The 15,580-nt window shown below is 39.2% G+C and overlaps 1 protein-coding gene across 2 annotated transcripts in view; it reads left to right on the forward strand.

Annotated features, from left to right (window-relative positions):
* Positions 1-15,580, forward strand: part of LOC117963108 (probable RNA-binding protein 19) — a 75,143-nt gene that overhangs the window by 49,266 nt on the left and 10,297 nt on the right. For both annotated transcript variants that reach the window (XM_058994822.1, XM_058994821.1), the window contains exons 21-22: positions 2,139-2,244; positions 3,808-3,928. In XM_058994822.1, the coding sequence (XP_058850805.1) occupies positions 2,139-2,244; positions 3,808-3,928 (227 nt within the window). The remainder of the gene's footprint in view (positions 1-2,138; positions 2,245-3,807; positions 3,929-15,580) is intronic.

Below are 15,580 nucleotides of genomic sequence, written 5' to 3' on the forward strand. Positions count from 1 at the left end.
TATTATAAAAAATAATACATGGGCCTCTTCAGTGAGTTACAGGAAAACAATTTTAGCTTGGGTTTCTGTGACAGTTTATAAATGACTCGATCTTCGGTCTCGTATTTTATGACGTCACAGAAACCATAGATGTAGATATTTTCCTATAACTCACTGAAGCCCATCTATTATTCTCTCTCTCTCTCTCTCTCTCTCTCTCTCTCTCTCTCTATTTATTTATATGCGAGCGCCATCATTATATGATATTGTTTAAAGATAATGATCACATTTGGAAAAGTGTAACTTCATAAGATTCTCTGCACATGGGGAAAAAAAGTAAGTACAATATAATAAAAGGGTATTTCTTGAAATGGTGGTTCCATTAAAACATGAAACAACTTCCATAGTAAATTGTCATTGTCAGCAAAATTCCCATCTTCTAGACCATGTCCTTTCACTACCTGACCATCTGGCAGAAAATACATTAGTCAACAATTGGAAGCTGGAGTGCAATTTGTATACTATTGAATGTACTTTGGTTGCTTTAGTTGATGAGGATCAAACCCTGCCATGTATAAATAGGTCTGGTATTCTAGTGTGTGTGTTCTTTTTTTTGTGTTGCACCCCAAAATGTAGGATAGGCCACTTAATTTACATTTTCAAGGTGTCCTCTTGACTGAAGAAATCTTGCTGATTTTCAACCCCAACTCTTGGTCAAGTCTGATCATGGAAACCGTCTAGTGATGCACACTACAGGCTTGTAGATTGTCGCATAGTCTTCCATCATCCACTGTCACCTTTTAGATTGTCCCATAGTCTCTCATCCACTGTCACCTTTTCATCATTGGTATATTCTACTAAACACCAGTCTACCAGCCATTTCACTGCTGTCTGTACTCTACACACCACACTACCAGCCATTTCACTGCTGTCTGTACTCTACACACCACACTACCAGCCATTTCACTGCTGTCTGTACTCTACACACCAGTCTACCAGCCATTTGACTTTCAATGACCCAGAGAAGCTCCCTGTTTTGTTCTCAAATCATTTACAGCACTGTTTACATTGTTATATAAGGGTCGTCTGTCTGTGTGTCACACTAACATTTTTACATCTAGAGAACCTCATATTGTGTTTGGATGTCATCCCATGCATAAAAAAAAATGGCTTTTAAATATATAGACACATTATTATTATTATTATTATTATTATTATTGTTATTATTATGTTCCTTATTTTATTTTTTTGTGATTTTATAAAACATTAACACATCGTGTAGGGTGGCTCTTAATAATTTCTCCCAGTTTGAGCTGAAAGAACGTCTCAGCTCCGTACTCCTCTCATCCAGACAGCTCTATCTCTTGTAATAGAACTTACTAGCTCATAAAATCTGCAGGTAGACAGAGGTCTGTATTTCACACCTTTTTACATATATCTAATTTAAAAGAAAGTGTTTTATTTGACTTACAAAACTGTCCGCTCCACAGTGCCTCTCCTCTCCAGTGAATGCCCCCCTCCCCCAGACTCGGCCGTGCCTCCTCAGCTGCAGTGCCTATCAGCCCCCCACCCCTCCCACTCTCGGAAATGGGGGGAATGAATGCCTGCCGTGAGCAAGTAGCACTGGTCTGCTTTCCACTGTTTAAATAAATAAATTAATAAATAAATAAATAGCTAGCAGAGGGCTTGGGGGGCACAGTAAACACACTTGAATGCAATCTGTGTTGATAGACTAAAGCAGGTTCTGCAGTAAATGCATGTTAGAGACCCACAGCATAAAACAACACCACACTCTTCAGATGTTTCTATCGGATTTTTCATCTAAACTCTACCCTGAAATTATATGCAGGTTCAGAGTAGGGATGTTTTAATAGTTCCCATTTTAAGCATTTAAACTATTTTATGTGCTGCTACAGTTTGAGGTGTACAGTGTAAGGTTATTTATTCTATATTTATTAAGTCCTTTCTATGTACACATGCATGGTGCACACATGTTGTCTCATCCACATGGAATGTTGCATCATAAAAAGTAAATGCCCTATAATGGAAGGGTTATCGTGATGGCGGTTTTGATTGCTTGCAAAACTTGCCAGTATGTTAATTAATTTAGCTTGAGCCGCATGGAATCTCATTGTCAGTTTCTGCGGGTTGTCTTGCAGCACATTTGGAGAGTTGAAGACAGTCCGTCTGCCTAAGAAGATGAGCGGGACCGGAACTCACAGAGGATTCGGATTCATCGACTTCCTCACCAAGCAGGACGCCAAGGTCTGTCTGTCTGTCTGTCTGTCTGTCCTTCCAAAGGTATTCCCTACTGGACAACAATCTATTGTGATTATTATCGGACAGTTCACAAACAACTGGAGAGGAGCTGCATTACAAGCAGGGAGGGTTAGATTTAGAGTAACAAGCAGGACTTTATTGTTCCTTGTCTAATTGTCTGCAGGCTCAATGTTCATTGAGGTCATTGAGAGAGACTTCTAGTCATAGAGTTTATTGATTTTAGTATTTTGAAATTTAAACATCATCTCGCTTCAAAGTTTCTGTGCAGAACACGCAATCATTCCTACATTATTGCATATTATGGCGATATAAGGGGATACAGACGGATAAGCCTCAAATGGGTTATTATAATAATTAAGTACTCAGTGACAGATGTGCTGCAGTAGATTGAACAAAAATAAAAGATCTCATGTGGTTGGGATTGTTTAATTATCGCACAACTCTACAAGGCACAATCAACATTCATACCAGTAACCGGATGACAGCGCGATTCCGTTATTGAAGCACTAATGCTGCTACTGTTTCCCAAACAATAATGCAAAGAAAACAGTTCAATCTAATTAGATGATCAACATGAATTAAGTCAATTACACATCAACATAAAAATGCAAAAAATAGACCAACAGCTTGCCTTTTTCTTTTTTAAAATAAACACAAAAAAGGTAATTGTAAGTATGCCCCATACATTGAAATACAAAACAAACATAAAAACATTTTTAAACTTACCTTCAATCTCCAATTAACACAATCGCTCGTCTCTTACTTCTGAGTCCACTCGCATGGTTGTGCACAGTGGTGGTTGTGCTCATGTAGAATATGTTATTTTATTGGGAAACGCAGTTTTATATAGATTGTGTGCACTGCAGCGGGTAGGCTGTAAAAGTTGTGGACAGAGATCATTTGTTCAATGAAATACTTCTGTGATTAGGTTATTCATTTTTAATAAAGTTATTCTTATTTATATATATATTTTAAAAGTAAACTAGCCTAAACAAACCGCGAGACCTCTTGAAAGTAGCCCAAAAAGTACCAACCCACGACTCTGGCTGTCTTTTTAAAGTAGCCCAGTTCTGCGTGGAAACCGTGGACCCGTCAACTGCACTGTGTGACGTTTTAAACAGTAAGTGAAGTTAACTGTTCAACACGAAGAAATGGTGACAATTACATAAAACCTAAATAACATAAAGCAACATAAGATTGAGGGTTCATTTGGCTAGAGAACACAATTGATATTATCAGGACCACGATTTAGACACTTATTCAGTCAGTAATAATGCTGCGCAGGTAAACTAAACAGCAACTGGAATGTTTGTATTTTTGCAAAAAGGTTTGATTTAAATAAAAGGAATATTTATTGATACTATACTGTAAGTCACATTGTGATGTCAGTGCTATGTTGTAATAACAAAACAAGCTACTACAGTAAATTATTATTATTATTATTATTATTATTATTATTATTATTATTATTATTATTATTATTCTCACTTAAATAGATAAACTCCTGCAGAATGTGAGTGTGCCCCTGATTCCCCTGTCTCCCCTCAGAAAGCCTTCACAGCTCTGTGCCACAGCACCCATCTGTACGGGCGCCGCCTGGTCCTGGAGTGGGCTGATTCAGAGGAGTCGGTGGAGACACTGAGGAGGAAGACTGCCCAGCACTTCCACGGTGAGTGACACACTTCTTATCCCCGCTGCAGATAGAATACCCTACGAAGAGGATATAGTGCCAGGGCTTTATGTATATGTGTCACATCTTAAATTGTTTCATATATCTGGAGAATTGCTGGTATTAGTTTTATTTAAGTTATTGAGTCTCTGATTCTAGATATATAGGTGGTCTGTCTGTTTATCCATACATCTATATGTTACACTTACATGTACCTGTATCTGGCAGAACCACGTATCCAGTTGTCATGAAACTTGGTATTAACATCATATACCATAAGTTATTGAGAGTATCGGATTCTGGGGATATATGGAGGTGGCTCTCTGTCCATCTTTATGTCTCGCTTACAATTTTAGCAAATATATGGAGAATCACTTATCAAATTGTGATTAAACATTGCATTGCTAATTCTTATTTTATTCTATTCTGTGTGTACTGATATATGTGTCATGGTTACATTACTGGAATTCACAAACACAAAAAAATCACACTTTCTTTTATGTTTGGCTACTTTATATTTCACTATGACCAAGAATTTAAAAAAAAAAAACTTTAAAAGAATGCCCTAAGGTTGTAGAATGTCATACAGCCCCAGTGTGCATTATTCTAAATATTAGTAAGATATATCCTTGCTCAAAGCAATGTGGTGCTACAGTTTTAACATACAAAAAAATAAAGTGCTTTGTGTAGTTGTTGGTAAACAGAATTAGGAAATGATTAGTCATATTGCTTAACACAAATATTTACTAATGCAGGTTATTATTTAAGAGCAGAGAAGAGGTATTTATTTTTGGCACAGGGCCCAAATATGGTTAGCAAAACCATAATAAAAAGTATTATAACACGGACATACAGTATGTTATTATAGCACAAGTACGCTTCTAATGGTGTTACTAAAGTTGAATATTGTTAATAACTTGTTTAAACTAAATTACTTTTGGAGTAAGTAGGCTATCACCCAGCAGTCGCTTGTCTGCTATTTGAGACATTGACACTTATATTCTGTGTCGTTGATAGTTTCCTTCAAATCTATTATCAAAATACAGTAAATCAGTTCACAAAAATATCTTCCTCAGACACTTTGCTAAGGCTGCAAGTATCATCGCTTGGTTTAAAAGTATGTTTGCAATAGACAAAAGCAAAGGCAAAACGGTGGTGGTGATGGTGATTGACAGCAAGGTAGAAGTGGATGGAATGTTCCAGTGTGAGGCTGGGTGAGGAAGCGGAGCAGGACTGAGACTTGTTTGGAATGTGGATGGAATGTTCCAGTGTGAGGCTGGGTGAGGAAGCAGAGCAGGACTGAGGCTTGTTTGGAATGTGGATGGAATGTTCCAGTGTGAGGCTGGGTGAGGAAGCGGAGCAGGACTGAGGCTTGTTTGGAATGTGGATGGAATGTCCCAGTGTGTGGCTGGGTGAGGAAGCGGAGCAGGACTGAGACTTGTTTGGAATGTGGATGCAATGCTCCAGTGTGAGGCTGGGTGAGGAAGCTGAGCAGGACTCGGACTTGTTTTGTACAGGACACTAAATAAAAAGGTGTTCATATTAAATGGTCTTTTCCTTCACTTTGTTCATAGGAACACAAACATAGCATAAACCATTGTATACCGAAATTACAATATTTGTGGTGTAGCATAACAGAAACGGTGTCACTATTGTAATGTACCTAAACAATGGTAAACCAGCTTACTGACATCCGTAGTTTCTCCTCACCGCATTACATCAGACCCTACTGGCCAAGCGCCTGATGAGATCAAGCAGAGACCTGCACCTCTGGTCTATAGAGGCAGGTAGCTCTCTGACATCCTGGGTGTAACAATTGGCAATTGGCTTGGTTCTTGGAACAGAGAACGACCACTGACCTTTAGTTCACCTGAGCTGTTGTGGCTAATTGCTGAGGTAAGGGAGCATATTTGGACATTCTAAATTGGGGAGAACGTGGAAGTAAAATAATTTGGTAAAAGAAATCAGCCACCCACACCCCTCCCACAATAACCCTCTCTCTTTCTACCCCGCCTCTCCCTCACCCCTCCCACACTCTCTTGCTCTGTGCTTTGTGTTGTTCATGAAATTGCAGCCATGGTCAGCTGTTTCGTGTTCCATAAAATACATGCTAGACATAAAGCCTCCTCTCACTCTCTCTCTCTACCAGATCACTGTCGTTTTCTCTCCCTCACTCATACTCTCTCTCTCTTGTCCCGCCTGCCTGCCTGCCTGCCTGCCTGTGTGAGAGCAGTCAGTGCTGCATCATTGTCCAGGGCTCAGGGGCAGGGATTGATGTTCTCTGTACATGTTTGTTTAGGGAGATCATTAGGCATTAAAGAGCCGGCTCCTCAATCAATGCAGAGAGTGCAGCACTCCTGCCCCCAGCTCGATGCACACAAAGTGTGGAGTGACCAGCTCAGAACAGGCCTGTGACCAGATTAGCTTCATTCTGCTCATCTTTGTAAGCACTGTCAATGATCAATTATACACAGTTAATGGCCCATGCAGAGGATATATTTATGCTAGTTGAAACAGAACAGTGTTTGTGTGTATACAGGCAGCGCCGCCTAATCGGGATTCATAAATTGCGTAAACCAAGTTGAACTCTTGAAAGAGCTGGATTCTCCTTTGGGTTCTCAGGCTGCTGTTGCAAAGAAAGGTGGGGCGTGTCAACATCATAGGTGTCTCGCCTTGTGACAAGATGCGATTTCTTTATTTTTTATTTCATGTACAAATAAAAAACAGCGATTTTAATTGTGTTTAGGAATAAAAAATAACAAGTGACTCATATTTTGAATTTATGTATTTAACACTTAATCAGAATGTGATGTGATTTCATTCATTTAGAAACAAAGTGTTACTAAGATCGTCTCTAATGCCTCTTGTTTAATTGGGACAGCTGCTTATTCAGGATATTTTTACTTCTCTGAGGCGTCCTGATAAAGCGGCACCGACCTATATTTTGAACTCAATATTTTGAAATTTAAAGGGACTGCATCTACCTGTGGGATGAAGACTGTCCTACTCTGAACCAGAGTTGTTTGAATCTGGGGCATATTTTAAACACTGGGACACATCAAGGTTCTTAGTCCATAAACCATCTTTCACGTGTTCTGAATCCAATTGAGTTGAAGAGATTGAAGGAGAAAAGAACATAAGGGTTAATGAACGAGAGGAGGCCAGCCCGACTCATCTGGTTCCTAATAGCTGATTGATCTCAAAACATTGTCACATTGGGTTTTAAAGTGTCCCGGTGATGCTGCCTCAACAACATGACTAGGTAGCCCCTTTCATAGGGCATAATGAAGAAAAATGTCAAATATTTTCTGGTAGAACAATGTTATTTTGTTAATTCCAAATGGGCTGTCTGTTTGGTTTAGCTGGGACCTGATTGGTCAAATCCTTGGCCCTGGTTATTTCATTGATAGGGGAGTTCTGTGAAACAGGACTGGATGCAGGATTAGTGTGTTTCTAATATTATCCTTACCAATGGTGATGAAACTTTGACATCTTCAGCACAAGTTATTGGAAGTATCAGAGTCTTGGGGAATATGAAATGCTTGTCTTGTATGTATGTTGCAGTGAAATTGTACATGTACATCAGAGAGTCACAATACAAAAAAGTTACAATATAAGAAAAGTATAGTTTAAACCTAATCCAAATGGAAATGTTTAGAATTTGGTCTGAACATCATCAGATCTGTAATGTGAAATCTAGTTGGTTTAGTGTTTTATAGAGTTGTAACTATACAGCCGTGTTGGGCAATATACCAGTACCCACAATATATCACAGAGCTAAAATGATACAATACCAGAGTGGGGCCATGATTATATCGTGGAGATGGTACTGCCATGCTTTGACATGGTTTAAAAACCAAGTATAGTAGTATACAAGTTAGAGCTCATTCAAAAACGGTCGCCCTGGCTCGTATCAACAGTGTAATGCAAACAGCCCATCAAATGAGGACTTTAGAGCAATCAAACTCATAACGAAACTCAGTTCCTCAAATACAATTAACAACTCTTATAAAATAACCCTTAGTCAGTGACAAGGTAGAAAGAGGTGCACATGCATCATACATACATAAACACAACACAAAACTGGTATTATTAATCTTTAACAATTGTTGAATAAACGTTGTTTAGTAGTGCTAAGCCGTTTTTAAATATCTATTACACGATCAAAGTATTTTGCATACCTGCCACTTTCGCCAGGTTTTATTAATATACGTGGAGCACACGCTTTTAAAATACATTGGAATGTGCTGCACAATCCACAATCCTAGTCCCAGGCAGGATGTGTAGAATTGTGGCAGCCTGCTCTGTTACTTGGAGAAACAGCCTGCATTATTATTTTATGTTCTAGGCTCTTAAATTGATAAGAAGTACATTTTTTTGGCACTCCTTTTTTTAGATAGCTTTAAAAATATGAAAATGCATAAATATTGCTAAAATATGATAACTAGTTCTATTTTATTTTAAGGAACTCTTGGAGTTGTTCAATTTTTGTAAAATAAATTCCTAATACAGTGGTTGTGCTGTGCAGTTCCTAAATAGTGAGCTTTCACGCATAGAGAGAGATTCTTTATTATATTTCGTTTTATTGCAATAAAAGAACACAATTTAGAAGCTGATCCTTTTATTATGCATTTCTGTTGTAATACCCAGTAGTATTTCTTTAGTGCTGTAGTAATGTACATTTAATCAAGTGGTCCATAATGTGTATTTTTTATAATACTGGTCTCTAAAGTATTTAATCAGATGCACTTGAATTGTTTAGTTTTTATTGTAATATTTTAATTTGTATTTTTCTGTAAATTGCTAGCTCTTGTTTTTTGTAATTTTTGAATGTACTGTATATTGATGTGGTGGCTTGTGAATTGAAATTACCCTAAACCACATTAAGATGGATTTCACCTGATTTTAGGATGGGATTTGTTGTGTGTGTGTTTTCTATTTTATGTAACATGGGCATTATGAAAAAAGTTATATGGAATAAAAGATTTGTTTTTACGACTTAAACTGTAATGATAAAAATGTGATGGAGACTGCACTAGATGCGGTTAATTGAAATTGTTCTGTTCTAACTGCTGTGTTTACATGTCCTGTAAATGCGCTTTGATACTAAAGCACCATGGGGTCCGAATGGACCCCAGGTTACCTTATGAGAGTTAAACAGCTAGTCGACTCCTAGTACAGAACAGTGACAGGGGACCTCACAAGCTGGTCGTTAGCTAATCACACGCTGGAATTAGGATGCGTGCCGTTTCAGATGCAATTACAGGACCAGTGACGTTTTAGAACAAGCAATTCTCTGTTTAAAAAAATCCAAGCAGTTTTAAAACATAGTGCACAAACCGCAAACTGTTCTGAAACAGTGCCAGACATTAGCGAATGCATGATTTTAATAATATATTTTAAAGTGGCGATCAGTCCACCTGTTCGATTTATTGTCATCTCAACCATTTGATTCGTAATCGTTCAACCCCTGGTACACAAGTATGCATCAATCTCGTATGGCGAGTGGAGGTCATGGCGATGTATGCGCTGGTTCTGGTAGCTTTATTCTGTTTTCTCAACCATGCTAGTTTGGTTGTAGTTTGAGGCAGATTGCAATGCTGTTGGTTCTAACCTGATGGCTCTGTGTGTGTGTGTGTGTGTGTGTGTGGCTGGAGCAGTACTGTGCTGGCTGTGCACACAAGTCAATAGTAATTTGTCCTGATTGAGCCAGCACACCCTCTCTACACACAGGAGCAGCCCCGGGGGAGCTGTGGAAACAGACACACACACACAGCAAGCCAGCCCAGTGGCCTCACTCACATAATGTCAGATAAGACTGCCACAGCAGTTTGTCCTACTTTACTTTGAGCCTGCAAAAAGTCAGTCGCTAGAGACCTTAACCCCTTGAGTTTCTGAATCCTCCCTCTTGATGTTCCTCCTATGATGGGGACTCGATGTTCCTGCCTGGACAAGAAGCTATAGTAAGCAAATGATATGAACCGATTGAGTGAACTACAGTACAGTAATTATTCTTTTAACAATCATGCTCCACTGACGAATGGGGCTGGCCAAAAAGTTTGTCCAATTTGCTTAAGCGTTTTTAAAGTCAGCAGTATTTTACAGTCCTGGGGAATAACCTTGGATTGCTTCAGGATTACCAATTCAAATAAGAGGCTGGTGCAATCCAAGGTGATTCTCATCATTAAAAAAACAAAACAAAAAAAACTGCTTTGTCCCAGCATGGTCAAATCAACCTATTTGTTTGTTATTCATTTTACATTATATTGAATTTGCTTATATGATGTTTAAATTTGATCTCACTGCAATATTGTGTACATTCAGTTGTACATGTGTCACACAAAGAAAGTGAACATCAATGAAAAGCATGTTGTCTATTAGTCTTTCTTCAATGAATGATTGCAGCTATCTAAAAATGGGCCGTATTCTTGAAATGTTCCTGACAAGAAAGATCTTCTTAACTCCCAACATTTTTCTTAAGTTTGTAATTAAGAATTGCTATTCACAACAAAAAAAAAGATCTATATCTTAGAAGAAACTTAATAAAACTTTCAAAGAAATGTTCTTATTTTTTTTCTTTTAAATTGTTCTTATAAATCATTGTCTTAAATGAGTAGCCCTTATTGGATATGTCAAATAAATAGTTTAAACTATAGTGCCATGAAAAAGTATTTGCCCCCTGTCTGATTTTCTGCATTTTTGCATATTTTTGACACTGAATGTTATCAGATCTTCAACCAAAACCTAATATTAGATAAAAGGGACCCTGTGTGAGCAAATAACACAAAACATTGATACATGTTTCATTTATTTATTAAAGTTATGCAACACCCAATGCCCCTGTGTGAAAAAGTAATCGCCCCCTTGGACTCAATAACTGGTTACGCCAACGTTAGCAGCAATAACTGCAACCAAACGCTTCCTGTAGTTATTGATTAGTCTCTCACAACGCCGTGGAGGAATTTTGGCCCACTCCTCTATGCAGAACTGCTTCAACTCAGTGACATTTGTGGGTTTTCGAGCATGAACTGCTCGTTTCAGGTCCTGCCACAACATCTCAATGGGGTTTAGGTCTGGACTTTGATTAGGCCATTCCAAAACTTTAAATTTCTTGTTCTTCAACCATTCTGATGTATACTTGCTTGTGTGTTTCGGATCATTGTCTTGCTGCATGACCCAGCTGCACTTCAGCTTCAGCTTACGGACAGATGGCCTGACATTCTCCTGTAGAATTCTCTGATACAGAGCAGAATTCATGGTTCCTTCAGTGATTACAAGGCGTCCAGGTCCTGATGCAGCAAAGCATCCCCAAACCATGACACTACCACCACCATGCATGACCGTTGGTATGAGGTTCTTACTGTAGAATGCAGTGTTTGGTTTTCGCCAGACATAACAGGGCCCATGTCAGCCAAAAAGTTACACTTTTGACTCATCTGTCCATAGAACATTGTTCCAGAAGGATCATCTAGGTGCTTTTTGGCAAACTTGAGACGAGCATTCATGTTCTTCTTAGTGAGCAATGGTTTCCGCCTTGCTACTCTGCCATGAATCCCATTTTTGCCCAGTGTCTTTCTGATGGTGGAGTCATGAACACTGACCTTAGCAGAGGCGAGAGAGGCCTGCAGATCCCTGGATGTTGTTCTAGGGTTCTTTGTGACTTCCTGGACGATTTTACGCCTTGCTCTTGGAGAGATTTTGGCAGGACGGCCACTCCTGGGAAGATTTCAGCTGTCTTTCATAAGGACATTTAACAAACTTGTAAATACTGTAATACTGTAAATGTGTGAGTTCTGTTACTTACTGTATATGCATGTTAATGCCATGGTTCATGTGCACCCGTGGTTAACTCGACACCTTGGATAAGTCAACACTGAATGGCATCCCGTTGACCCAGGTTGACTGTGTAATAAATATAAATGAAAGGCAGTTTAATCCCATCAGATTCTATAGTGAGGCCCTCACTTTCACCCCCAAATAAAAAATGTGTTTCTATCAAAAAGCTTTTCATAATCATACAGCAGCCCCTTGCTAAACCAGATATGTTTGTCCAACATTAGGAGGTGTCAGGTTTTAAGAAATACAATAACATCGCACACACACATTTACAAATCATTGCACTGAAATAACACTAATGTGTTTTGGGTCTGCTGCTCATTACATAGTGAACACAAATAGAAATGTCTACAGTAGTAAAATCAAATAAACACGTAGCGCACTTTCTTTTTAGTTTAGCCTGTAGGCTACCGGTATGGTAACACAAAATAAATCATGCTGCTACATTGTACACATTGGTGTACAATGCAAATTAAATTGAAACTAAATGATTTTTGTAGTAGTAACTTGGCAGCCTAGACAATTAACACAAAACAGTTCATGGTGCTGCAGTGACAAGTTATTACAGGAGGGCAGTCAATTCTCATTAATACGAATTTCAAAGGACCAGCAACAAATTTTGCAATATACCACAAATTCGTATTATCAATAGTAGCCTATAAGCCAAATGTATACTGTCCATTTTTATTTAAGTTAGTCAGTGGTGCAGTGCTAAATTGTGCACAATCACAAACTACCTGCACATTAATAGAATAGGTGTGTATCCTATTCCTATAAAGATGTTCTGAAAGTGCTGGAGGGGTTAGCGGCACATGTGTGCAGTCTATTGCTCCCAACACGTTTGGGAAACTAGAAATGTCATAGACATTTGTTTTCAAAGCTTGTAAGTACACCCTGCTTTTAGAGAAAAATAGGTATCTGGATGTTCGCCTCGCAAATACATTGAGCACAACTGGCAACGCACGACAAAAAACTGACTGGGAAATGGCAGTAACAATTGCGACTGTTTAAACATGCTTTCAGAGTTTTTAACAAATTGATGCAGTTGTAGTGTCGCAATTGCCTGCAGCTTTCCTACATCTCATTATAATATTTGAGAATCCTCATGCACACTATCTCCGCCCCCTGTTTATGAATTTATGCAGGAACATCCATAATTTACATATTCATCTATGCTTGAACCGAAAACAGAAACTGCAGCCGCAAAGCATTCCCTAAAAAGTCACAAATAGCATTGTTGTTTAGTACATTTCACCCAAGACTTCCGACTCGTTTTCATGTGGTTTGTGATTATTGCGACAGGCTCAACACTTTAGTACACCTACCCTTTAATCTTTAAGCTTTTCACACAGATTCATCAATGTACCGTTATAACAGGGAAATACTGCACATACTGATTTTTGTCTTGTTTCAAAAGCGACTTAAGAACATAAGAAAGTTTACAAAGAGAGGCCATTCATCCCATCTTGCTCGTTTGGTTGTTAGTAGCTTATTGATCCCAGAATCTCATCAAGCAGCTTCTTGAAGGATCCCAGGGTGTCAGCTTCAACAACATTACTGGGGAGTTGGTTCCAGACCCTCACAATTCTCTGTGTAAAAAAGTGTCTCCTATTTTCTGAATGCCCCTTTATATAATCTCCATTTGTGACCCTTGGTCCTTGTTTCATTTTTCAGGTCAAAAAAGTCCCCTGGGTCAACATTGTCTATACTTTTTAGGATTTTGAATGCTTGAATCAGATCACCGTGTAGTCTTCTTTGGTCAAGACTTGTAGCCAGCACTGTTCATGGTTTTGAAACTGAATATTTAAATATTTTGGTTCTTCTGTTACTGTGTTTCAACTCTTTCAAGAACTTGATCATCAGAAGTAGGGGAGTCTATCCGTATATATCGCACTTCCATTTGTAGACACAGTAGATTCATGGTGATCTTGAGAACTGACCAAGTAGAAGGACATCTGGTATTATGTGAAAGTCAGTTTTTGCATGTGTGGGCTTTCTCTCATTCTGATAGCTCTGGTTGTGTATTTACAGCAGTGATTTGTATGTTTCTTTGAAGACAGTGCTGCTCTGCAGTGTTATTTTTAACTAAGCCCACACTGGAAGGCTGCAAGCTGCCCCCTGCTGGTGTGATTTGGCCACGGGCTCTTGTGGCGGCTCTGCAATCTGCCAACGTGTTTCCTGACTGCATGTGGATGTGGAGCAGGGAGGCAGCTCCGTGGCCAAGGGCTCCCAACACCCCTCCCCTGCTCGCTCTGCAGGATTAGCGCTTCCCCCAGTGTGCGTGGAGCTGCACTGCTCACATTCATTTGTCGACACACCGAATAAACTTTTAGAGTGAGATGGGGGTTGTTTTTTGCTTTATTTCTCCAGCAGTCAACACATTTCATCTCGGTCTTGTTTACCAGGGTGAATAGTTTGACTGTACTATCAGTTAAGCATTAACGCTAGACTTGTTATAAAGTCAGATAATCGCAACAAAAATCTTACATTTTGTTCTTAAACTAAATAAAGTCTGTACTGTAACATCAGCTGTTGCTGACAACTGCAAGAGAAACCGGTTACTACATATGTGAGAGCTGCAGTATGTAGTGAATGGGTGTGCATGGCATATAAGTTGTGTTTTTTTTATTTTGTTTGCTACAGTCACTTTGAGGATTCAAAAGAAGATGGAAAAATCAAATCAATTGATTCCGCTGATATGAACCAACCTGAAATACAAAAGTAACTTTGAGCCACGTCACAAGCGCATTACTTTGCGTGACTGTGTCTTTGGTTCTCTGTCTCCCTGCTGTTTCTTTGTCAACAGAATTGTGATTGCTTGATGTTTGCCATTCACTCTCCACCCTGGGTCACTGAGGACTAAAACCAAACACCATGCTTGAAACTGGTCTCAGAGCGGATCGCTCTTGTAGTATTGAGTATTCAAATATTAGCTTTACCTTCCAACCATGCTGAGAATATGCACATGGTAAAACCAAACCGCAAGACTGAAGCAGCCCAAACTCTCCTTCTATTCTCATCCTTTTCCCCTCCCTCTCATCTGCTTCTCCTTTTTCACAATCTTTTCTCCTCTTTCTCACTCCCACCCACCCCTATACTATATCCCTTGCTTTGTCTCTCTCCTCTTCTCACCCCTTTCCCCTTTCCTCTGCTTCCCCTCTTTGACCTCTCTCTCTCTCCCTCTCCCATTCTCTCCTCTTCTTTCTGACCCTCTTCCCCTCTCCTTCCTCTCACTCCCTCTTACCTTTTCCATCCCCCTTTTCTCCTCTTTCACCTACTTCTATCTCCCTCCCTCCTTCTCATCTCCCCTCCCCTTCTCTGCTTTCTCACTCCTTTTCCATCTCTGCTTACCGTTTACTTTCTCTCAATCCTTAATTTCCCATTTGCTTGTCCTCTTTCATCTCTCCCTCTCTCTGTCTTGCTCCCTGTCTTAAATTCCAGATAAGCTTTATTGGCATGACAGGATTATTCCGGTTTTTCCAAAGCAATTACAGTCAGCACAAATTAACAAGAAAGATCTTAGTGTACTGTATGTTAAAAAAAAAAAAAAATAAATAAAAACATTCTTGTGATTATACTTCTGATATGTTACAGTAACAGATACAGTTGGAACAGAAATGTTTTTAAATTGAGTCTCAGGCTCTGACAGGCAGTGCTTCACATTCAGTCACAGGTTTTCTATACCTCTCCCAACAATCTGTTTTTTTCATTTGCATCAAGTCTTTAATCACTCAGATTTTGGGAAAGTGTGTGTCCCTGACTTGTGTGTCCAGAACCCGATGCGTCTCAGTTTCTGTCTCTCCCGTCTCATACTGG

Source organism: Acipenser ruthenus, chromosome 21 (genome assembly GCF_902713425.1).
Source record: "Acipenser ruthenus chromosome 21, fAciRut3.2 maternal haplotype, whole genome shotgun sequence".
Taxonomy (NCBI): domain Eukaryota; kingdom Metazoa; phylum Chordata; class Actinopteri; order Acipenseriformes; family Acipenseridae; genus Acipenser; species Acipenser ruthenus.